General features: G+C 39.8%; 1 protein-coding gene across 5 annotated transcripts in view; it reads right to left on the minus strand.

Annotated features, from left to right (window-relative positions):
- The window catches only part of grik4 (glutamate receptor, ionotropic, kainate 4), a 391,090-nt gene that overhangs the window by 200,118 nt on the left and 164,723 nt on the right, over positions 1–26,249 (minus strand). For all 5 annotated transcript variants that reach the window (XM_088078927.1, XM_088078926.1, XM_088078929.1 and 2 more), the window contains one exon: positions 2,098–2,231. In XM_088078927.1, coding sequence (XP_087935053.1) covers positions 2,098–2,179 — 82 coding nt within the window. In that variant the 5' untranslated portion in view covers positions 2,180–2,231. The remainder of the gene's footprint in view (positions 1–2,097; positions 2,232–26,249) is intronic.

Here is a 26,249-nt window from a genome sequence, read left to right on the forward strand (position 1 = left end):
TCTACTGAGAGTCAGCAGCATTCACAGCAGTGGCCCTTTCATTTTCCATCAGGGTTAAAGAAAATATTAAGGCTAAGATGAAGGTTTAAAAAAAGCTCAGGTTAGCAATGAAGTTAGACTAAGATCATGGTTATGGTTACAGCAAACACTTGGACTTTTGTACTGCACTGCTAGTAAAAATCAGCTAATTAATTAAATGTTTGAGAAGTGTTGCCATATCTGTATCTGTATCCAGGGGGTTCACTACTAATTTTGGGACCTACACACTGGAAGACTCTGTGGGCCCCCTGCCCTACCACACCTTTTAAATCAGCTTCATGGATATATTAGAGGGCCACACACACAGCGTATTTTGCACGCTGCATTCCATTATTTTCAATGGAAAACCTGCAGCAGGCGTGCTCATAAGCCCATTGTTGCATAACACATGCATTCCAGAGCGCCTCTTTTTAACTTTTGGAATGCAGCAGAGCACACCGCATGTCATGTCACAAGGAACAACCAATCACAGCCAGAAAACATCTTTCCTTCTTTATATATCATTATAATGGAGGGATAACCTGAGCTTTACATCTCTCCCACAGAGTATATTTTGGGCCCAATACACACTTAAGAAGCAGCCGGGAGAATATCAGCTCTGCATTCAGGATCTCTGGTAAGAAAACTTTGACACGGTGCTGTTTGTGGTTGCTTCGCAACTTTAGATGCAACCTGCCTCCATGCTAATGGAGTGGACACAAGAGTAGCACCCAGCGCCCTACCTCACGTTTTCCAGGTGATTAAAGACACAGCACGTAAACAGACCTTGATACAGCATTGGCAGCGGGGCCCCATTTATTCCTCTGAGAGTTGCTCAGTGGTGCATGGAGCTAAAATGGTTCAACTGCCACATATAAAACTACCTGGATAATTGGCTCTGCGTCAGCATCACTGAGCCCATGGAGCAGGCGCACTAGAGACCTAGATGGGATCTTCATACTAGCTGCTGATTTTAATCAACTCAACCTTCAACTCCAAAGGTGTAGCAGGATCAAGGATAATTGTAATACAATTTTTTAAGCTTTGTTTTAAAAATGACCGATAAATCTACCTTCTACCTTCTATGGCCAGCAAGTGAGCCGAGCATTCAACTTTCACCAGCAGAGCGGCTGACTGCAAGTTTAGCACTCTGCTAACTCAAATAACTTTCTTTTTACTTTGATTTTGTCACTCTTCTTAACTTTCCAAATGTTATTGGACTAAATGGCTTTAAATTTGACAGTAAAACGACTCATTTCGCTCATTATGATTAAAAAACATAAAAAATCCACTGTTTTATAGACATTTCTTTCCCAATGTAAGTCTACAGGGGATTTCTGGACCCAATGGCGACATGTGGCAGACCCCTGAAATTGCATTACTACTGTTTAGCCACTACAAAAACTGTCTTCAAAGCCCCATGCACTTCCTAGGGGCCTGGTCAGTTTGCTTTCTTTCCCTCTCCTTTATTTTTCTTCCTTGGAACCCCAATTGCCCTTTCTGGGGAAAAGACATAACTGTAAATTGGTGCTTCAGCAGCATGAGCCATCACTTTGTTTCCATAGCCTAAATGACAAAACTCTTTGCCACACAGATACACCATCTTTTTTTCTCTGCAGCACTGCGTAGAACGTTTTTGGCTAGGCTGGGTCTAGTGTATTTCACAGCCATTTAGGACCGTGTCATATCCACACGTGAATTTGTTTTGGCCAGTTAATACCTCGTGCCATGTGTGACTGGGGAAACGCAGGTATTTCACAACACTTTTGATTGAATTTCTTCGGCCACTTTTCTCATTAGAGACTGTGAAGTTAGACTGTAGTGTCAATTTGAGCTATCAACAGCAATTACATTTAAGCTCACACTCCATAATTAAAATTTAAAAATTCATCCAATCACATATTTTTCAATTATTATAGAAAAAAAATCATTTTATGCTTGTAGTATGTGACTATCCTGCAAGTGTTGTAATCACTTTGAACCAATAAAAAAGAAGGCTTTCAGATCAACATGTATTGGCAGCAGTATTTCGACTGTTTATAGACTGCACAATATTGCAATGTAGTTGTTCACATTTACCTATTCTGAAGGAGAGCGGGCCACCAGAGGTGCTTCTCACCCACATGGCTAAGAAGAGCAGAAGCGCCCAGGCTGTGAGCATCTTCTATGACTCCTCATGGGTCCTGCCCCGGGGGTGCCCCTGTCACAGCCACCTGAAAAATATACAAAGCAGAGCACACCATTTATACATCAACCAACATGAAGAGGGACACACAAAAGGCAAAGCTGTGCTGCAGACTGTTAAACCCGCAGATATACAGCCCTCTCTCTCTCTCTGTCTATCTCTCTTGTTGCATACTGGGAATCTGTTAGTGAGAGTGTGAAACCGCCACTCAGTGAATCTTAGGCCCACAAGAGTTTTGACAACTTTTCTTTCCTCATTTCTGATTTTTATGTAACTGGGTAAGACTGAGCTGGCTTTTGGGGGTTTTGTTGTTTGAGTCAGAGGGGGAAAGATGAGCACATTGGCGCCTTCCATAATGCTCCATTTGGACCTTAACATTTATCCTGATGGTGTTCTAGACACTAAAAGCACAAAAAATCCTTGCAATGAACTCAAGTGTACAAAGCTCTCTTCTCATTGGTCACTTACTTTGGGGGTACTTTGGTGGTGGCAATTTAAGATTGAAAAGGGATCAAACTGGTAACTTTTCACTCAAGCTGCCTCTCAAACCTCTTATGCCTCCATTGTCCTATTGCAGTAGAAAAATAAAATCCTTTCATGCATGTGGCGCATACACTTCTTGCAGGCTTTTAAGCTGTAATTTATTTTTTATTACTGGGGTGCAGGCTGAATATGACAACCTGTCCTATGTGTCTGTCTTGTCAGAATAAAGCTGTTGTTGGCTCTGTTTGCTGCATTCAGACTAAAGCACGATGTCCTCTGTGTCCTTTGTTTTCCCACGTACCTCTCTTCCTTTTGAGTTATTCTGTCTCTGAATCTGCTCTCCTATCGTGGGTTATTCACGGATGTTGATGCCTCATTATTTGTTTTTTTGTTTGTTTTTTTTTTACCAGTCTATTTCACCTGTTTCATTGTTTCTGTCTCTGAGTAAATCAATCTGACAGCTAGCTTCTCACTAACACAGGGGGAAGAGAAGACTGCAGAAAATACTTTTCGTAGTAAAAGTGGCTGACCAATTGGGTGAAACAGACTGCACAAATGCTTGGTTGTGGTCCAAATGGGCTTGCCCAAGGCAGCAAGGCAACTGTAGGGGTTTAACTCCATTTCCAAATTTAAAACTTGTATCAGATCATGTGGTGCTTTGTTCTCATAAATGAGAAAAGAAGGTTAGATTAAAAACAACAAAAACAAAACAAAACTCAATTACCGCTTTGCAGCTGTATGCCTAAATTAGTGAAGTAGAAATTAACATTCATGTACATACTCATATGTAGTCATGACAACTGACAATGTTTGAAATATGGATGTTGCTGAAAACAAGCTACAAATTCTAAATCATGGATGCTTCACACCCATCTTCAAACTGGCAGCAGAGTATCTTTAAAATCATCACAGTATAAAGGTGGACACCCAAGATTGATGTCACAAATCTAGTATCCAATCAAATCTTTCCACTCCTGTTAGTTATGGCATTGATAAATGTCCAGAAAACTATTTGTTGAACATTTGATGTCAAAGAGAAGTTGACTTTTGTCTGAAATTTTCTTATAATTAGTGTATGAATTCTGTTTTTTCATAATCCGTCCAAGTTAAAGTTTGTGTCAAATTCAAGGAAATTTCCTCAAGGCCTATTTGAGATATTGCGTTCATGAGAATGAGACAGACACAGAGTCACAGTGACCTTTACCACTGACTACCGAAATTTAATTTTTTTTTCTTTTTTTTTTGAGTCTAAGTGGATGTTTGTGCCAAATTTGAAGAAATTCCCTTAAGGCGTTCTTGTGATACCCCATTTGCAAGAATGGGATGGACGGACAACCCAAAGACATAATACCATTGAAAGCATAAAATACATAGTTTCTTCTAGGAAGTCATTCAAAGCTTAAAATGTGTAAAGAAAAAAAATCCAAAAAGGGCAATCTGTTTAAGGTTTATAGTAAATGATATTGTGTAACGTTTGTCAATTCAACAACTTCTGTTACTTGTGGTTCTTCTTGTGTAATATCAATTTAGTCATACCATTCCTTATTTCAAAACAGGGTGTATAAACATTAGTGTGAAGGAAAACAGAATAAAGCTGTTGTTGCAGAGATGATAAATCAGAAAGTTGGTTGTGGTTCTCTTTCAAAGGACCCACAGCAGCGAGGATAATGAGGTACATTGGGGCTGTTGGAGGGGGTACATTATGTCCTTAATCATGGGAATAGTATGAGTACTGGAGAAGCTGGAGTCAAATTAATCAAAGTTTCCAGAGCGCCTAATCAGTCTTAACTGACCTTCAACCCATGACAGATACATTACATAGTCCTACTTTTAGGTTTAGCAGTAAAAGCATTCTATCAACTCCCTAAACCTATGAAATTACTCTTATATCCTCCAGAGTTAAGAATACCTGCAGAGCTATTACGAGTTCCAGCAGGTGGATGATGACATGACCAACATGCACACATATTCCAGAAGCAGTGATATGATGGACAGTTAATTTATAAGAACGAGCCTCTTCAAACAAAATTTGAAGAAGCTTAGTTTGACTGATGATGTCCATGTTCGGGGTAATTGCTCCATCTACAGACCTGGACCCACAACTCCGATTTCTTTCATTTCATGATTAATTGAAATCATGAAAATAAGGTTAAACAGCGCTGATTTGAGAGGAGCTGTGATTGCAGTAATTGTACCTACGAGCTCCTGTATAATGCATATTCAGTATTTTTTTCCCACCACTTAAGTAAGGTAGTTACACAAAATATAAAGAATTAAGTCAACATATATTAGTATGCATACATTATCCTTGATATTGTGGCTAAATTCAGAGATAGCACACCACTGGTAGAGCACACCAATAGCAGTGTCAATGACTCATCTAATTTACTGTAGCTAAGACACATTTACATTCACACAGTGACTCAAAAAATAGCCTTACTGATAAAGAATGTAAATGTTTATTGCTAGATACATTGGTTTAAAGCTGCTATAATTGTCATTTTAGACATTTATTATAATGTCCTGCAACTTAACTGTTCCGGATCACCCTTATTGCTCATAAAGTGTCATTTTCAGCCACAGTATGGAGCAGTTGTCACTACCTGCTCAGCATCAAACTGCAGACACACAGTAAGCGGCTATCCGTGAAGCATTTAGCAGCTAAAGAGCCACATATTTCCCTCAACAGTTGGTAGAGGCTAAAAGTCAAGCAAAAAGAAAGTGAATATTGGACTTAAATTTGCCAGATGACAATTAACACAAATCTTAATGAATGAATGTTGTCCCCTTTCTTCTGAATGGGTAAATAAGCAAATATTTGCTAAGTATGTCATATTTAAGGTGACAATAAATCATTGCTATGTTTAATTTTGTTCACTTAGCTCCCAAGTGGCAAAAAAATCAATTATTTCAGGTTAAGAGATCTTACCCTTATGCAATAACAGTACAATGCCATAGATGCAACACTGTTTCTGTATTTTGTTTTATATTGATTGCATCAAATTGTATGTGGTTCAGTCCGGCAGGCTTTTGAATTACAAACCAGAAACATGAACCAAAAAAACCAACATAAAAAAACATGCCATCATTAATTTCACAACACGGTCATCAGTATAAAACTGTGAAACATTCTTTCATGGTATTTTTAGTCCTATTTTGTCTTGTCTCGAATCCTTGAAATTATTCTTAGGTGCTTGATAAATACAAGCACTGTTCTCTTCTCATCAAAGTTAGAGTTTGTTATGTAATTTTTGTTAAAAGGTAGCAAAGGAGTGGGGCGGTTCTGGTAAGCAGAGAGGGCAGTGTCATCTGTTTTGTCAGTTTTAATATTGCTGAGAAAAGACAGTTTTTCAAAGAAGTTGAGAGAGGTCAGTGACTGCAGGTCAGAGCAACTAGAGTGACAGTATTATAGTGGAAGGAAGCTCTATAGAGGATTTTACCTTGGACAGGACAAACAAAGAGTCTCTTTAGACTCATCCTTCCAAATATAGTGAGCCATTTTGATTTGTTAGAAGCGTGGAGGACAAAGCATCCAAATGTCAGACAGTACACCTGTGAAGATGGCAGACAGCAAGATTAGCGCAGCCAGACTCAACAGATGAGGGCTTCTATTTTCGTACAGGCACAAGGCCAGGAGGGCTGCAAATGTAGCCACAATGTCATTTTCATCAGGAGGCAGTGCACTGTGTTGGGGTTGCATCTGCGGGGTTATTTCAAAAATGTTAGCATATTTACCTCTTGAGGTATTAGGGGGTTTCTGGCTTTGGGGAATTGTTTGTCTCAGCTGGCTGCCTGGACTTCACTTACAGACAAAAAAATTAAAGAGTGGGATCTGAAGACCCAGTGGATGTCTTGAAAGAGGTGGTGGCAGAGGATGTGTACGACAACATGGTGGACAGAAAAGTTCAGCCTCCTATGGCCGGTAGAAGAGTTTTTTTTGTTTTGTGTCAGTAACTGTTTAGTTTCATTTAATTTTTTTATGGAGGCACAGGTTTTTGTGTGAAGAACAGGTGAGTTTCCACTGACTATATGTATATAACAATTTTAAGGGTCACAGATTCAAACGTACCCTCAATGTGCGACCTGTTCTCATTCAGAACTTGAAAAATACTGAAGCTTTAAAAGTGCTTACGGCATAAGATCACAACACCAAAAGCCACCTTTTGCATCCACATGAAGTGCCACTGGCCAATGTCAGGTGAGAACTTGGCCGGAAAGAACTGGACGCTGTCTTACAAGGCTGATGGCTGTATGACACCTGCCGCATCCACACGTATGTGCACAGGCGGTGTCGTTTGAGAATGCAGCTGGATGGAATCTGTCACAATGATGAATCATGACAGGATGGCGTCAGATTAAAATGCTGCCAATAATGATGTAATATGAGGAGCACGAGCGCACCTACAGGGCGAGCGGGAGGGGCGGTAGACAGGTCAAACTATCTCTGGACTTTAATGTAGGAGTTCTGTGTTCGCTACCTGTCAGAAAGTGATTTGTTTTTCCTACACCTTGCATTGTGCCTCTATCCCCCGATCTTAACCATCCATGACTTTGTTGCTTAAGAAAGTTTATTGTGATTACAGATCTCAGAGGCTTTAAAATTGGGGATAAACAGATTATTGGTCTGGCTGAAAAAAATAATTCACAAAAAAGTACAAAGAAATTGTCAGCATGGGGGAAAATTTTACTTTGTAAAACCTAAGACAGCGATTTTTATTCACTTTTAATTTAAATTTTTGCTTGACTTTATTAAAAAGTTGCTGGGAACTTGTATTTTATGTTCAAAATTTCAGTTTTGATTAAACACTTGCTGAAGACACTTAAAGTTTTGTGTATGTATTGACAGCGAGATTTAAAGTTTTATTGTAAATGCACAACAGTTCCATTGACTAAGTAGGCTACTTGTGTCACAAACATAATGTCACAAATTCCATGTGATGCACAATATGTCAACAGTTTAGCATGCTACACCTACTAGCACAGGCTAAACTGTTATTAAAATGAGTAAATATGTTGTATTTTGGACTCAAACACCAGTTTCCTGGGTGAAAGTTCTGTGGGGGTTTTTTTTTTACCCATCCACAACCCCTCCCACCCAACCGAAATGGACTGCTCCAATAAGTACAAAAATATGCAAACTTTGTGGGTTTTTATGCTAGGTGATGTCTTCCTTTGCTGCTGTAATAATTACTACAGCTAATAGAGAGCGCCACCTTACAACAACCGTGAGCATGGGCCATAATGAGCTGCTTGCATGATTGACCTATTGGGTTGTCTGATTTTTAACATACTATATCTTCCTCTACTTCTACAGGAAACGAATCTCATCAGCAGATCAGTAACACTGATTACATCATTTGATCAGCAGAAAACCTGTCCTGTGTTAGTGTTGGTATAGGTAACTTTTGCATGAACAACATGGTCATGCGTCTGCCTCTTGAATCACTTGTCTGTAGGGTCAAAATATGATCAATATCAATCAAGTCCATAAAGGCAGAATACATGTAAAAGATGGGATCAAATGCTTCATCAGTGAATATATCTACACCAACAGTAGCATCCCATAGCCCCAGATAATGTGTTCTATGAACTGAAACAGAGTATGAAAAGTTCCTTTACACGATAGCTTATATTTTGTTGGTCTGACATCATAAAGCCTCTTGGTACACAACTACCAATTTAAAACAAAAGTTCTAGATGGGGGAGTGAAGAAGTGCACTCTGCCCTTTCTAAGCAACTCCGGGGAAAGTGTCTGTAAGTAAGTGTGAAACCACATGAGCCAGTGGCAACGGTACAAGTCTAAGATTATCATTCTATGCAGCTCTGTGTGTGTTTGTCCGTAAACCTCCTTACTCCCTGAGAAGATCCACTGAGGCTGGAGCTGCATGTGTTTTCCCTGAAATTATTTAACTAAAAGGAATAACATATAACACATTCCTTTTTAGTAACATTACAGATCAATATTTGACATTTTTTCTGGCATTGGAAATGATTTAAGGATTAATGGCCCACACTGACGACAGGAAAATCCTCAACCCCATACCAATACCATGTGAAATAAGAGTTTATATCAGGTTTACGTCTATCTCATATGCCGACCATTTATTTTGTTGATAACGTTTGCCGGCTCACTGCCTTTGATGGGCAATAAGATGGATCCTGTGGGTTCTCAGACTACCTTACTGAGTTATTGCGCAGGAGAGCCCAGGGGAACAGTTGGATCCGACTGTCAACACATCAAGATCATTTCACAGACCTTTCCTAGGAAAACTATGCAAATACCAGCTGTCAAAAGTCTTCCCCCGAGGTTCTCAGGAAAGGAGAAAAACAGCATTAAATGAGCGCCTGTTCCGAAATTAATTGAGTACTGAAAATTCCTTGCAGCTTGTATCGTTATGCACACGGGGGGATTACTGTCCTTCATTTGTTCAATTAGCCCGACTCTAGAGCAGCACGTTTTAAACAATGTAAAATGCTCTCATAAAACCGATAGCCAAGAGTACATGTTTTAGCATAGCAGCAATTTCTTGAGACTACCTTGATTAGTAACACACAGAACTGCTTCATGTTTAATGAACTCAATTGGCACATTTATGAGAAAGAAGGTAAGAGCTTGACTACCTCTCCAAACTTTTACTTCAATTGAAAGTATAACTAAACACCACACACAAAGCTGTTTTGTTACACTTGAAAGCAACTATGTCAAATCAATGTCAACCGTAGCTCAGATACAGCTGCAGCCTCCATCGTCATTCAGCTTAAATGCAATCTGTAACACTAATGGTCCTTCAGCGACATCAGCGCCTAAAATTTATTCGATTCAATGATTACCCTCACATTTTCAAAACTCCTGAATCAATTAAATTATTTCAAGTTCAGCTACTGACTTAAAAAAAACACAACCACTGATTGATCTATATCTCTACTATTGAACTGCCACTCTTTCCCCAGCGACACTGCCCCTTTACTGTAGATCATGTCTGGAAGACAAATGGCTAAAAAGACAAGACAGAAGACGAGTAAAGAGTGAGAGGTAAGGGCATTCAGGAAAAGTAGATAAACTGGGAAGTACCTTTTTATTACTCAAAAAAAAAAACAATCTGTGCAGGTATTTTGCTTAGATGCACTAACGTCTGTTTGTGCATTGCAAACCAACAGACTGCCAACTCAAGGAGTGTGTTTGATTTATATGTTTTTCATTTAATTTTCTGACTGTTTGGTTTTACTGAACTTTTTCCTGTATCCTGTGAACACAGAATAAATCTGAGTCTCCAGATCTCTTCTTTCTCGTTCTTTTGACTTTCTATCCCAAGCGGCCTCTTTAAACTCACTCCCTTCATGCTTGCAGTCCAAACATCCCCACTACCTATTTCCTTTACCATTTTATTTATTTCCTTGAAGGCAGGCCTAGCTCTGTCTGGCACCGCATTTTTAAAAATAAATGTTAAATGCTAGGTTTGTAATGGCTACTGCTGCAGTAGGTGTATATATTTTTAGCCCTTGTGACAGTAAGACATTGGGCAGACACCTCATGGCAATATAACATCATGATGATTCTTCCTGAGCACCAGAATCGACATCAACTTTAAAGTCCCGCTGCAGAGACTGGATTCTGGAGGAATGAAGAGAACAATAGCGCAGATTACTTTTACTGTGAGTTGGCATGAATAGGTAGACAGACAGGCAATCATACTGTATAGAGTTGTACCCATTGCATTTTCTGTATAAGCCTCCCCTGAATACTGAATAGGCTGAGGACTGTGAAATAAAATGCCGGCTATTGTAACTCTTCTTTTGTTTCTTTGCTCAGAGAAAAGCCAGCACAGGCTGAGATGGTGAGATGAAATCAGAGGAAATGGGACTGCAGTGTAATCACAGCTGTTCTGAACACGGTTTTAAAAACAGTGAAAAGGTTTCAGATATGGTTTACAGTATAACAGACACTGATACTGTAATGTCTTTATTCTACAGAATAAGAGTAAGTCACTTCCTTTCGAGATTTCATTTGACTTTCGGAAACTGTGGTGGGAGGGGGCTAAAAACTGAGGAGATAAAGAAAAACCCACAATAAATCTGAAGTTGTGCTGTTTATCTGTGTTGTGGAACCAAGATTGTTTTCACTAGAAAATGTGATGATGATGTTGCACATTCCTTGGATGTGTAAGTAGGCAATTATTTGTTATCTATTTTCCCCCCTAGTGGCCAAAACTCAATTAATACAACTTATAGAACTCATTATATGCACAACATGTAATTAGGTACAGCAAGAGACAAAATACATCTTTAAAATGAATGTTTTAGTGCAGCATGTGTCATAAATAAAGAACTGGAACAATATGCAAAAGACTCAGATAAATAGGTTAGAGATGGTAATAATTATGTGGGAATAATGCAGGGATTGGTTAAATTTGCATTCATTCTTTCAGCTGAAAGACTGGAAAATATTGGAAAGACCGATAAAGGATGTTTTTAGCTTCAACTAAAACAACAAATTTACGCTTTATTCAAAAATGGCAAGGCAATTCTTCTTTGTCACAAATGATTAAAATGCCTTCCCCACTGGCTGGTCCACGCAATAAAAACACAGTAATTCCTGTGTGCACACACACACATACACAACGCATTTTTGGTTAAATCTCATTTTTATAAAAGCCTCAGAGGGACACCAACAGTCTGACAGCACTGGGCTAGTGTTAAGCATCAGCATCATAGTTGACAAATAGGCCTTTGTATTTATACAGTGTGTGGAGGAAAACAGATACTCTGAAGCAATACAACCATTTCAAACTTGTTTCATTTCAGTCTTGCCTGACACATTTATTTTAACAGAGATAAAAAGAGTATAATTAAGAAACAAAATGAATTGATTACACTTTAAATCAATGTTAGATCTGCAGAAGGCATATGGTAGACCAAGCAATTTTATTCAAAACACTTAAGATTATTAGTTTTAACAAAGCAGTCAGATGTTTTAGCACTTATCTAAAAGACAAGAAGCAGTTGATAGATGTTGATGGGACAAAATCTCATCCAAGATTTATAGATTATGGGACCCCACAAGGGAGTGTACTTTAACCACACTCTTTCCTCTTAAATGACCTGAAGTCTGTTACTTCACGTGAACTATTTTTATATGCAAAAGACTCTGCACTGTGGTGTCTGAGTGCAGAACTTCTTGATGTCAGCAGGTGGATGACGGCTATCAAGCTGTCACTCAATTTGGAAAAAATAAAATCCATAATGTTCGGGTAAAACAAATAAGATAAAGTTAAAAAGATCCCCTTATTTTAATGTTAATGGTGACACAGCACTTAAATCTTAGGAGTCAATTACCTTAGCTGTGTGCTGGGTGGCTATAAGACAGGAAGTGGGGCATGCTAGAAAAGCGATCACCAAAATCAAATGAAGAACATGCTACTGAGCCACTGAACAAGATCTCTGGTCCTGCTTTATTTTGACGTTCTGATACCACTGATTTACCTCATACCATAATAACAGACTTCAGACTTCTCAAAATGGCGTAGTTAAGGTCATTCCTACTCCCCTCATGAGAACTCAGTTTTACACGCCTCATTTTAAAAGCCTTACCCAAAAAAATATTTCATACAGGTGCAGGATATTTACAGGCATTCCACAAGGGGCATTTTTACTAATCATTCCTCGAGGATTTAAGAGTAATCAGGGAAAGGGAACTTTTTTGTGCATGGCAGTGAAATGGTTGAATAGGGTTCCAGGTATTCTTAAAACCATGGGCAGCTAGGGAGGTTTCAAGCTGGTGCTTAAGAATCAGCTCAAAATATACAGTAGGATATCACGTCTTACAACAGGGTGTCTCTTTATTTCATTTTTTAGTTTCTGTTTTGATGAACAGTGAATTATAGTTAACTTGTTGAATTGACAGCTTAGGCATAGGTCATGTTTTGTATTAAAGTACACTGTATTATTATCTTTTTGATTACTGCTTTTGTATGTCACTTTGCCATGTTTTCTTCCTCTTCTTGAAGTAAATGAGCATTAGTGTAGAGCCTACACACCTCTGCAAAATTGCAACTCGAAGTGCGTAGGTTTGCTACATACAACTAATAACCAACAACAACTTTATCTGAGACCTGTTGCATGGAGTTCTAACAGTCCTTCAAACTAAAAGTCCTCAATTTAGCTTGTAAATATTTTAATTTTAAAATTCTAATTTGCATTGTATCTATGGTGACGGAATCCTCTTTAGAATTCTGATGACATCACATTGCAGGTGCTTTAATCCTCTTTAGAATCCTAACATCGAAGGCAATGGATTCCTCTGACATCACGATAGGTGCACTATATATACCTCACTACACGTAAATTACCCATCATTCTTCAACTTCAAAATTTGCAGACCTACACCACTGTGTTCAGACCACACAATTCCCACCGGTGAAAATGGATGAACGAGGAGACAGATTTCCAGCACCCATCAACTTTTGGCAACTGGCAACTGGAATATTTGGGCCGGCTGCAGATTTTCTCCTGAATCCGCATGTGAGAGAGGAGGATGGCCAAGGTGACTGCCGCTTCTCTTTTCATGTTGAGAACGTTCCAGCTCCTGAGGTTGAAGTGGTAATTGTCAATCCAGTTGAACCAGTACAAGTACCACCACCTGAAGAAGCTAGACGACGGCCTCGGGAGGAAGAAGGTGACGATGAGGACGAAGAGAATGAGAGCAAGCGATTCAGGTGGTGGGATGAGTTCGCAGACAGCGATACTGACAGTGACTGGGACAGCGACAGTGATGACAATTATTCAGTCTCAGAAGAGGAAGGAGAGGAGGACCCACTTCCCGCAACATCAAGGAAGAGGAACAGGGATGAGGAGGATGATGAGGGTGATGAAGTTGAAGAGGAGAGGGATTCACTTCCAAGCCCATCAACGAAGAGGAACAGGGATGAGGAGGATGATGAGGGTGATGAAGTTGAAGAGGAGAGGGATTCACTTCCAGATCCACCAAGGAAGAGGAGGCATTGATGCCTATATGAAGTTGGCGTGGGCTTGGTGCCCACATGAAGTTGGCGTGGGCTTGGTGCCCACATGAACTTGGCGTGGGCTTGATGCCCACATGAACTTGCTGTGGGCTTGGTGCCCACATGAAACCACCCAAAATAAAAACAAAATAAAAACAAAATTAAAAAAACAAAAATAATAACCATCAAAATAAATTTACTAACTCATTGTGTGTTTTTAGAAACCAGAATACAACAGTATTACTGACAGTACCCCTCCCTGAGCTACCACCTTATCGTGGTGGAGGGGTTTGCGTGTCCCAGTGAGGAGCTCAGTTGTTGGGGGCTTTATGCTCCTGGTAGGGTCACCCATGGCAAACAGGTCCTAGAGGAGGGACCAGGCAAAGTGCAGCTAGCTAAGCGGAAGAAAACGGATGGATGGATGAATACAACAGTATCAAAAGCCAGATTGTACAGAATTTGACAGTACATTTAAAAAAATTCATGAATGTAAATTGTACTTTTTCAAGATCTTGATGACTGGATTGTGTGTGTGTGTGTGTGTGTGTGTGTGTGTGTGTGTATGTGTGTCTCTCCACAGCTAACTTTCTAAAGCACTGGACCAATCAGTCTAATATTTTGTGTTCACATTTGTTATGCTCAGGACCTCTTTTAGTTGCTGTGATTAACAAAATGTTTTATTGAATGTTTTATATCATCGACTGCTGACTGAGTCCTAACTGAATGGTAAGTGTAAGTTTTCTGGAAATCATCTTGGCTAAACAAGCCTTACCTTGTTACACTAAATATGAAGGAGAAGAAGAGAGTGAAGTGGCACCACAATCAGCAGGACAACTGACCCCCCCCCCGTGAAATGGGATGTCCTTCATGTTTTTTTTCTCAGCAGTAATGGTGCATAAGACACTAGTGCCTTTGTTAGTTGTCATATTCTTTATTACAATGTAAAAGACGCTGAATTTAACACAGTGACACCATTGGCCCAGATTGTTACTGTAGACTATTTTTTATTTTGTGTCTTCATGAAAAATGCCAGTTAAGCCAGTTTCCATAAAATCAAACCAGTTTGAACTTTGAACACCCTTTGAACTCTGAAATAGAAATGGTCTGCCAGTGCCCACAATGGTATTTTTGGCTGATTGTGATGTCATTTCTTCAATTAACTTCAAGTGCTTCATATACCTAAAATCTGTACAACCTAAGCTAAAAGGTTATGTAAGTCAATATACCATATTAACCAATAAACAATTACAATGGTGTTATTAAAAATAATACAAGTCTGACACTTTTCATTAGATTTTACAAAATAAAAAAAAAAAATCATATTGAACTAAAAGATTTTAAAATGTAGAAACATAAACAAAATATTTCATAACACTCTTCATGTTATTGAACTTTGTACAATATTTAGTTTTTAAGAAATGCTAATTTTTATGCACAGAGTGCAAAGGTGTTGTGATGGAGTATCCATTCCTCTGATGTCGCCACACATTTTTGCACTGTAGGTAACGTAGGCAATGTCGTTGTTATGAGTGTACAACATGGTGAAACGGAACAAGCTTTCCACAGCACATACAATGAATGCTCCAACAAACTATCTATCTAACTATTGCTATAACAGTTTTTTTTAGGTCAGTACATACAACCACCTCATGCTGCCATTATGGGGGAAATGCCATAGTTACAGAAATATTTGTTGTTTGCATCATACGTAAGGTAAGGTAACAAGGTAAAGAAGTAATGATAGTTATATAGTTATATATCCCGGACTATCAGCACTGGATCCCCTCAGGGCTGTGTTCTTTCCCCTCTGCTATTCACCCTGTACACCAACAGCTGCACCTCCAGTCACCAGTCTGTCAAGCTCCTGAAGTTCGCGGACGACACAACCCTCATTGGGCTCATCTCTGATGGAGATGAGTCCGCCTACAGGAGGGAGACAGACCATCTGGTGTCCTGGTGCAGCTTGAACAATCTGGAGCTCAACGCTCTAAAGACAGTGGAGATGATAGTAGACTTCAGAAGGCACACAGCCCCACTCACCCCCATCACCCTGAGAGACTCTCCAGTGGTCACAGTGGAGTCCTTCTGCTTCCTGGGCACCATCATCACCCAGGACCTCAAGTGGGAGCTGAACATCAGCTCTCTTACTAAAAAAGCCCAACAGAGGATGTACTTCCTGCAGCAGCTGAGGAAGTTCAACCTGCCAGTGAAGATGATGGTGCACTTCTACACCTCCATCATCGAGTCCATCCTCACCTCCTCCATCACCATCTGGTACGCTGCAGCTACTGCCAAGGACAAGCGCAGGCTGCAGCGTATCATCCGCTCTGCTGAGAAGGTCATCGGCTGCAGTCTGCCTTCCCTCCAGGACCTGTACGCCTCCAGGACTCTGAGGCGTGCAGGTAAGATTGTGGCCGATCCCTCCCACCCTGGACACAAACTCTTTCAATCACTCCCCTCTGGCAGGAGGCTTCGGTCCATCAAGACCAGAACCTCACGCCACAAGAACAGTTTCTTCCCGTCTGCCACCGGCCTCACAAACAAGGCCCAGGTCCCCCACTGACGCACTCTCCTCATAGACTGTATGTTACATTACCGTGTTCATTAATGCACATCACCAGCACTGCTGCTCGTCATGCGGCACATCCACACCATAAAGTTGCACTCAAACCTGTATAAATGTGAATTTCAATGTAAATATCAATACTAGACTTGCACCTTTTATATTGTTATATTTTATATTTTATATTTGTATCTTCTATTTTATCTGTTTTCTTTTTTTCTATATTTATGTTGCACCAAACCACCAAAACAAATTCCTCGTATTGTGTTAACTATACCTGGCAATAAATCTTTTCTGATTCTGATTCTGATTCTGATGTATATAGTTCCACAGGAGGACGTTGTTTGTATGCTTCTGTTTAAACAGAATCCATTGTTAAAGGGTAAATCTTGTACACTGGACCAGAACACTGGAAACTGACCCAATTCTAAACGGCAGTGTATAAGTAGTGGCTATGTTTTATTATACGTTGGCCTCCAGATCAGCACAAGAGCAAACTAATATAAAGGGAGAGCCACTCTGGCTTTAAAAAGGTGTACAAGGCTGTAAATACAGCAGTTTTACTCTGACCCTCACATACTGATGGGGGGCAAAGGCTCACTGACTGACTAGCTGGCACCGAAGCTGACCTCAGATATTAATCATGTCAACTGCTTGGCAACAACACCAATTCACTCTGCAACCCATGACACCAATCTGGATATTAATCCTTATTCTCCTATTTAACCCAATGGACTCCATACCCTGCATGAACTCCTATCAGTCATATCACTACAATAACAGCTCTCAGACTGGTTCGGCAATGAGGACCACGAGGTTGTCTGCGCTGTGTCAACAGAGCAAGATGAGCAGGATCAGCAATTGACAGTCCAGGATGGTCTGACAGCTGTTTGACTTGCCTGTCAGAGCAATAGTTTACACAATTCAAATATCAAAACTGTCAATCACACATCAAACGTTGTGTAATTCAATTGCAAATGGCCCATTAAAACTGACAGATTGAACCAAAGGCAAGTCAGATGCATAATGAGACTCACATTTTTGCATATATTCATGTACTGTTGCATTGGGAGTCTCAGAACTGGCACAAAAGCAACTTGTAGATGGAAATAAGTGATGTGTGACCAATGTTCAAGGAGGTTTGAGAGACTGTCAGTAGCTGCAGAAAATTAATATGCATGTGGCATGTATACTCCTCGGGTGAATATTTGCGATGAGTTCAAAGAGAACGTCTGTCTGTCTGTTTGAAATGTCTGAACATGAAAGAAAACAATGAACTCAACAAAGGAGAGAAAGAAAAGGTATTTGTATATGGAAAATATGAGTTACAGCTCCTTTGTTTCAGTATGGAAATGACCTGAGAGTTTGGAATGAACCGGACTGTCACAACCAGCATGACACTCACCAACCATCTCCCAGCAGTAAGCACACATTTTATTAACACCAAAGCTCCACGGTCTCCCTGTCAGGGGTAATACAAGGTTGATGGAAACTGCTCTGAAGCAGCACATGGAATTGAATCAGGATATCTAGGAGAACTAAGTCGAAGAAAACTTGGCTTACTGTACACTAATCCAGGGGGCTTCATCAAATCTGCTGACTGTTGGGGAGCCCAGGGCATTTGCAAACTTTGCAGTGGTTCATTTGGCAATATTTTATAACAAGTACCAGTTTGTATAGCTAAAACTTGAAATATGCTTTGCGGGACTTTCTATATTAAAGTTGTTTTTTTTTTTTTTCCTGAACAATTTAACTGTATCAGATATGGTTTCTACTTTTGGATGCACCACTCTCCCAGAAGTACAAACTTTTTGTCCAACATTAAAGGCTACAGGGTGAGAGTAACCAAACACAAATATTTCCTGGGTAGACTATAAAGACAGTAGAATTTTGGGGAATAGAAAAAGAGAAGCACAATGTCAAAAATAAATATAAAATGTACTGGAAGGGAAAAATATAGTGTTACCACGCTTTTTAATTTTATTTTTTAAGAAATATGGTTTGTCCTGCTGTTTCTTTACTGGGCTTATACATGTTGTATAGTAATGTGTGTATGAGAGTCCCCTGTGTCTTCATCTTAAGCGCCGGCCCCCATTGTTCTGCCTGTCACTGTACTTGCTATCTTTGTTACAGTAGCTGAATCAGCCCTGCCATCCTGCAGCTCGAGGTTGCAAACCTCACATCAGCACTGCCAACTTAGTCATAGAGAGACAGAGAGAGAGAGAGAGAAAGAGAGAGAAATATGCTAATAGTATAGTAAAGCAGTTGATTGATCATTTGGAAAACATTTTCAATTCATTTTCTATAGCAAGTAGTCAGGAGAGTCTTTAGCCGCTTTCACAAATTGTTCTCGATAACTAACTGGAGTACCCTTTAAGGCGCAGCTAGTGATTTTCACTATTCACACATACACTATATTCAGGAAGATTTCCAGCTGGCACCTTTACACAAATGCCATGGCAATGCAAGAATAAATGGTGAATAGTCATAAACTTTAAAAGAAGAAGAAAAAGGGATGAGGCTGGATGTACATGTATGCAGAGGAAGATGTTTCTTGTTATCTTCAGGAACATGGCCAGCTAGGAGCTTGTTTTGCTTGTTTTGTCTGTTGCCAATTTCACTGTATTGTACTTAATATGTATCAACTTTCCAATATAATTACTGTTGAAAATGCTTTTCCGCAAACAGGTCGATGATGCAATTACGTCATTAGTGGAGTCTCGTGGTTGGTTCCATCCCTCCACGTGAAAGTGTCTTTCATCAGACAGATCTAACCCTGTACATGCTTGTCCCTGTAATATTACTGCTTTTATTCACAACACGTCTGTACCAGCATTTTTCCTGACATGTTACTAGGTCTTGAGGTAGGAAATTGATGGTACAGATTTCCCTAGATATTGTTCCCTTCTCCCGTTCAAACACGACCCCACGCTTGAAAGTTTTCAAGGGTAGACTGCAAAGGCCTAACTCAGCATGTATCTGGCAAAAAGCAGGAAAACTGAACTGACTGGGTCTAATAGCCTTAGGCGGTATCTAATTTTTCCCAAAATTTCACTGGGGTATACAGTTCTTACTTTCTGCTTTTCATAATAATAAAAACACAGAAATCCACAAAATGTAAAATTCTCTCTCCTATTTTGCTTAATAAACAGAGGAATACAACTGTACATCTTTTGAATTCAACTTTTGCTCAGTCACTGAGGACTGACAAGGCCTAATTGCCTCGCTCATCATAAAACACACTTCATTCAAACTCGACAGAAAAAAGAAAAAAAACTCACCCAAAGGCTCTTGGTTACTCTTGTAGACTGTGAGGTTTTTGTAATCTTTAGTGCAAGCCACACTATGCAACATGGATCTTGATAAACTTGGGTACGACATCAACTTTGATGTGTGCAGACTGTGTGAAGATATCACCTACTGAATCGCATGCTGCAATATATGGGTATCATGCATCTACGCCACGTTAGTTGTAGAGAAAAGTGTAAACAAACAAATTGAAGCTTCACATTAGTGGCGTTTATGTGTGTCGGGAAAAATGAAGAGAAGTGGAGGAGGAGGGGAATGTGGACACGGTCATGGCTGGGGGATAAAAAGGCCAACTTGGCACACCAGTTTTGCAATGAGAGCTCGAAGTAAGTACTAGCATCTATTAGCGTTTAGCAGTGTCACCCTGGTCAGTGTAACATTTCATGCTGCACTTGTATTGGTTGTTTAGGAGACGTAGCTCGTAACAGCAGTCACACTGTGAGATCATCATCCCAAATATCTGAGAGTCAGATATTTATCCCAGATATCCCCACGTTTCTGCCACAATTGTTATCTTTCAATGAGACAGCCCAAAATGTGTACAGGGCTTTAGCAATCTAGTTCATAACACCACTGTTCTCACAATCACGAACTCCAGTTTGGTGGAAATAAAACCTTAATTCATTAAGTTAGATGTAAAAAACTTGCCGTGATTATCCACAGTCTCTCTGCATGTTGGCCACCAACTGCTTACAGTCATGTAGCTTATCCCTCAACCACTAGGTGTGGCGGTGTCTTTCAGCTTAGCTGCCTGTTTCACCTATAGAGATGTGCACTACATATAATGAGTTTAATAGAAAAAGGAGTGCCTGTATTTGTGACAGTATTAAAGTCACCTTCAGGATTTCAGGATGGTATACCATAATACCACCCAAGCCTAAAGTCTAATGAAGGGTTTACACTTACAAATAAGCTCCTATTTACTACTTTAAGTCTTGAATTGTGTCTCTCAAGTAAGTGTCAAATGAGGTCTCAAATTCACTTTTTTGTATGCATAGGAGGCAAACAGCAGGAGCCCCAGACCTTTTTGTTCTACACAAGTCAAGATCTAATGTGTTGACATGCACACATTGAGATGAACAATAATTAACATGTTCAAAAACTCCCACTGACAGTGCTGTAATGCTCTACACTCTCATTTGCACATTATGCACTACTGAGTGTTGAACACGAGCTGACATTAAATTTACAAACAGCAGGTGTGGAACTCAGCATGTGAGTCATTTCAGAAAGTTAAAGAAAAATGAATTATGTGTAAGTAACATAAGCCTGAAAATTGAAGTGAGACTTAATGCAGTATGAAGACAGTGATACTGGAAAATGGGGAGCAAAGTTGCTATGAAAAATTGATAAACTGAAAATATGACCAAAACTGACGCAACAGCCTTCAAAGACAGTTGAGCAGAAAAGGGCCTAGTCAAGGATGATCTCAGGTGAGCCTAGCCCATCAATATTTAACAACCTTTTGATAGCTAGTATAAAAAAAAAGAAAATTCACCAGACTGTTTTTGAAGCAGGGAGGGGGATGTAACAATAAATTGCTTCACATTATGATGACAGAAGAGTAAAGTGGAGTCACCCCTAAAGGACAGTAATTTGAAGCTCTAATTAGACGATGATCTCAGATATTTGTGTTAATTGCAGGCTGAAAAGTCCCATCTTCAATAACCTCCTTGCATAAATAAAGTGTCAAAGTGAGCTCCTTAAACACAGCTCATGTTGCTCTTAGCAGACAAATTACTGCAACAATGGCCTGCCAACATTGTCTTCAGACTCGCATTATCATTTTCACGCTGCAGGAACAGCTTATCAGTCATGCAGTTATGAGCATCATGTCAGTATGTGCAACATGTGATCACATTTATTCAAGCTCTGTTCAACAGTAAGTTTCTACCTTCCTTGTACTGTCTGCAAGAAGTGAAACAAGACAATGGCAAGGACATCAGGAGCAAGCTATCGAGAGCATCCGCCCATTTCCTTTTTGCTAGTCAGACCGCAAGCAGATGGGAACGACTCAGGCAGGTAACAAATTGCTAATCGATAACTATCTCAATGAGGGGAAATGTACAGATGTAACCTTGCTCTGCCCTGAATCCACATACTCTCCCACTCCACTCCTATCACCACAATTCAGACTATTCTGTAAATCATTTATAGTGTAGATGCCAGATTTACAAGCACAATGAGAAAAAGGTCAACATTTATCAACAGGCTCTTTGGATTCATTGAGATTCAAATTTCAATACCTGATGTTTAATATTGCAGGCCTGATTTACGATAAGAAAGGAGAATAATTAACTATCTAATATTTTATTTCAGTCAGGTGGTGTTGTTACAAATCAATACAGTTTTATGTCCATTAATTGTTCACTAACAGATTTCCCAGTTGCATTTGCTTGCAAGAAATATTCAGGGTTACTGCAGCCTCAGGACAGTTAGATTTAAGACTCTTTAAGACTTTCTTAATGCCACCCGGAATGCAATTTAAGACTTATTTCCAGTACAACAAACTGAAGAAATATAAAACATGAACTGACATCAATTACTTTGGATTAGGGACAATTTTGTCCAAATGTTTACTTCAACATAAAACATGATGTTTTGGGTCCAGTTAAAAAGTTAGACGATCTTCCTTTTTCAGCCTCGGTAATTGCCACTTGCCCGCTACATAAAGAGCCAAGATGGCTATTGATGGTTGTTGTTCTGTCAGCGGTGAGTTGCCCATTTTGCTAACCTTTTATTTTCCTGGGTACCTGAGTTAGGGATGTTAGTTTTGGTTTCTTTTATTACCTCAGGTTAGATTGGTTGCTTTTTAGGTTAGATTTGTTTTGTTTTGTTGGCCTTGGACCAGCCTGAAGTCTCACCAGGCTCACAGTATCTTCATCTGAATTTGTGAATACATTTCAAATTCAGTGATCTTGGCCTGGGACTTAGGGAAGATGAGGCTGGCTCATGTTGTGAACTGCTTTTAATGGATAGTGTAATCACTCTGACAAAAACACCTCTATCTTCATCAAATTTACCTCCAGTTTCATTCATCTTCTGTGACTGCTGATCACTTTTTCTAACAGCATACCAGTGTTGATTTTGGCAGCAATTTTAGATTTAGTCTTATTCTGAAACATAATGCTTTTTAATTTTAGTCACATTTTGTCATTTTTATCCTACATGGTTTTAGTGTAGTTTTTGTCAATGTGAACTTACAATATTTTAGTCTTTACTTTATTTCACTAATCTAGTTAGGTTAATACAGGTCTCAGAAACTAGAATCAAGGTGACAGGTTGTTAAAAAAGTCATTTAGAGATAATTTTGATAAACCAGGTCTAATATTTAATTTGAAATGGTCTCAAACACCACAAATAGCTCATTTAAGACAACTGGGATTTGTACCCAAGTTCATTATAAACTCTGGCCTATTGATCACACTGTTAAGAAGCAGAAAAAACAACTCATTTTCAGCCTGAGTTCTTTCTGCACCTGCAACATGTGAGTTTGGAGGCTGAAACTCAGGTCCTCGCACAGAGTTGCTGTATCAATCTAAACTTGCAGCTGTCAAAGAAAACTGTGCTGACTTCAGACTGTTAACATACAGCACAGCTACCCTCACAAATAACAGAGGCTCCCACCTGCTTGTCAAACAGCATCAAACTATAAACCTTCTCTAGACAGTCCAGATCTGAGTAGAGTCCTGCAGGGAACATGTGAAGAGAGCCTGGTGCCCGTGGCTGCACTCACCTCAGTCGTTGACCGGCTAACAAGCCGAGGTAACGTTAGCTGATAACAGCCACAACAAATGCCACAAAGCCATCAACAGCTCCACCATCCACAGTCTGACACACAAGGCTTATTTGGACTACAGCAACAACTCATAACAACAGCTGACGCTGCCCCATTGTTTGCAGGCTCAGGAAACATCCTGGTGCCGACTATTTACGAGTTTACAGCCAGTCGGCGGTCCAATCTCATACTACTGCTCATACAGCATTAGATAATGATTGCATGCAATACCGTTGCTGGCTGTTCTGTACTCCTTTCCTAGTCTCTCATTTTGAACGTCCAATAATCTGCCGCATACATTTTTTCTCCTGTCCCATCTCGTCAACAAAAATGAAAAATGGATTCTGTCATAGTTTTCATCATCAAGATCTATTTTTAGTTCAACATCGTCTCATTTGGGTCATGGAGAAAAAGGTTGTTGACGAGTAATTTTCGTCAACAAAATTACCGCTGCAGCATACACAATTAGTTATTAACATTTATGTATTATGTAAAGCTAGCACTGCTCTGAGTTTGTAATGGCTTAAAAAAGACCTGATCATCAAACCAAAGCGTATGAACTACAGCACAAGTGTTTTGTTCTTTCGCATAGTTGTCCAGGTTTGGCACGCTTAATTCTCCTTGCATGAGGCAAATATTTCAAAGGTGAAAGAGATCAGACACATATTTTGGGCTTAGTCATATTTTTAATCTTAAGTTTCTCTCTGGCTAAGATATGTGCATTTAAAATAATGATTTTTTTAAAAATGTTTTTACTCAAAGACACTGAGCCTGTTCTGAGACATGTTTATGCAACACTAATGAAATGCTGAGGTGTTTCATTCAAAGCTGCTGAAAATGAACTTGGGTAGTTGGTCTATTTTTTTGTGTAAAACACTTCAGACACTAAGAAAAAGCACCGTGCGCCCATGTAACACAGCCAATACGAAAAAACATATAGTAGGCACTGACAAATGGCATATTACATAACTAAAACTAGTCTTAAAATATTACAATGCTTATTATCCTACTGTGTATTTTTGTTTTACTGCATACTATGCAGTAAAATACATTTAAGCATTCAGTTAAGCAAAATAGTAGTACAATTCACACTCACCTACAAGCAATTATTGTGTTCACACGTACAATTGTGTCTGATTGGTGCAATGTTTTGAATTTCCTGGAGGTGCCCCATGAAATTACACAGGCGGCGTAGCCTCACAAGTGTCCCGTGGAGAGGAAAGAAATCAGTGTTATTTCATGAAGCGTAAGAGGAGAAATGAAAGGACAAGAGGAAAGGGCAGGGCTGAATCAAAGATGAATGGATGTGGAACAAATGCTCATCTCATCTATCTCCTCTCAAGAGTCAATGTGCCCCACTGCTATACCACCGAGTCCCTGTCTGTTACTTATTTAAGTGTGCATGTGTGTACGCACACAGGTCAAATTTGGCATGTGTCTGACCCTAACCTACGTATGTGTGTGTGTGTTGGGTGTTAGTGTGCATGGTGCCCTTCACACTCTGCACTAAATGACTTAGACCCACAGAATGCTCCAGGGGGAAACACACTCTCAATCATACTGTACAACACTGCAACACCAAGGGCAACAGAAACGTAGGCAGCGAGAGAAGCAGAAACACAAGTCATAAGCAGACAGGCAGTGTAGCCTGAAAATCAGTTTCTTGGCAGACTTGGGTAGCTACAGCTCCCAGTTGGCGAAACGCATTGGAGGGAAGCAAACTTGATTTCAAAATCAATGCCCCTCAAAATCGTTACAGCTTGTCACTCTGGCTAAACAGCTGTAAGGGTCAAACTGCAAGTAATGTTTGTTGCATTGGTGTTTCATGTCTGTGCTTAGTTTTATGTACAAAATGTAGTACACGAAAAGTATTCATCCATCCATTATCTTTATCTTGTCAGAGCCGGCTCATGGGAGCAGCGGGCTAAGCAAGGCATTCCAAACGTCTTCTCCAAGCAACGTTTTCTAGCTCCTCCTGGGGGATTCGGAGGCCTTCCAAGGCCAGATGAGATATAATCCCTCCAGCGTGTTCTGGGGTCTACCCCAAGGCCTCCAACCACTTGGACGTGCCCGGAAAACCTCTTACAGGAGGCACAAAGGAGGTATCCTGATCAGATGCCAGAAACACCTAGTCTGGCCCCTTTCGACACACAGGAGCAGCGGCTCTACTTCCAGCACGCTCCAGATGACTGAGCTCCTCACCTTATCTTTAAGGCTAAGCCCAGACCACTTGTGGCATTAACTCTTTTCGACCACTTGTACATGCAATCTCAATCTTTCAGTCACTCCCAAAAGCTCATGACCATAGGTAAGGGTTATAGTGTAGATGGGCTTTTACAGGGTTCCCACACATTTACATGGACAAGTTTTAAAAGTTTTTCAGCACTTTTTAAGGACCCATAATCTTTTTTTATTCTTGCCAGGTGTTTTTTTAAACATACCGATTCAAACTCTATTTAGTCTGTTGTCACATATCAACACATATTAGGGCTATGTTACGTTGACAACAACAGAAAATAAATTTGCAGTTACGTGACATTATCTTGGAAGGTTATCCGCGGAAGATTTCAATATACACAACAGAATTCTATGACTTCACTAAAACGTTAAATGTTTTGGGTTTTTTTTTACTGATTCAATGACTGTTCCAGGTCATCCATGACTTTGGGAACCCTGCTGGCAAATCAACAGCTCTGCCTCCTGGCTTAGCTCCTTCTTCACCACATCGGACTGGCACAACATTCATATGAAGAAACTTGGTCTGTTGTTCTGGTGGCCATTATTATTAAATTAATTGTTCTTCAAGAGGTAACATGTCGAGACATCATGCAGGTAAAATAATGACAATTTATACAGGGCATTTTTCTGTGTAATCATCCAGTACTGGTAGCAACAGTAATATGATTGGTTCTTTCA

This window comes from Plectropomus leopardus, chromosome 6 (genome assembly GCF_026936395.1).
Source record: "Plectropomus leopardus strain MGB_pleo_1.0 chromosome 6, ASM2693639v1, whole genome shotgun sequence".
In the NCBI taxonomy this organism is placed as follows: Eukaryota; Metazoa; Chordata; class Actinopteri; order Perciformes; family Serranidae; genus Plectropomus; species Plectropomus leopardus.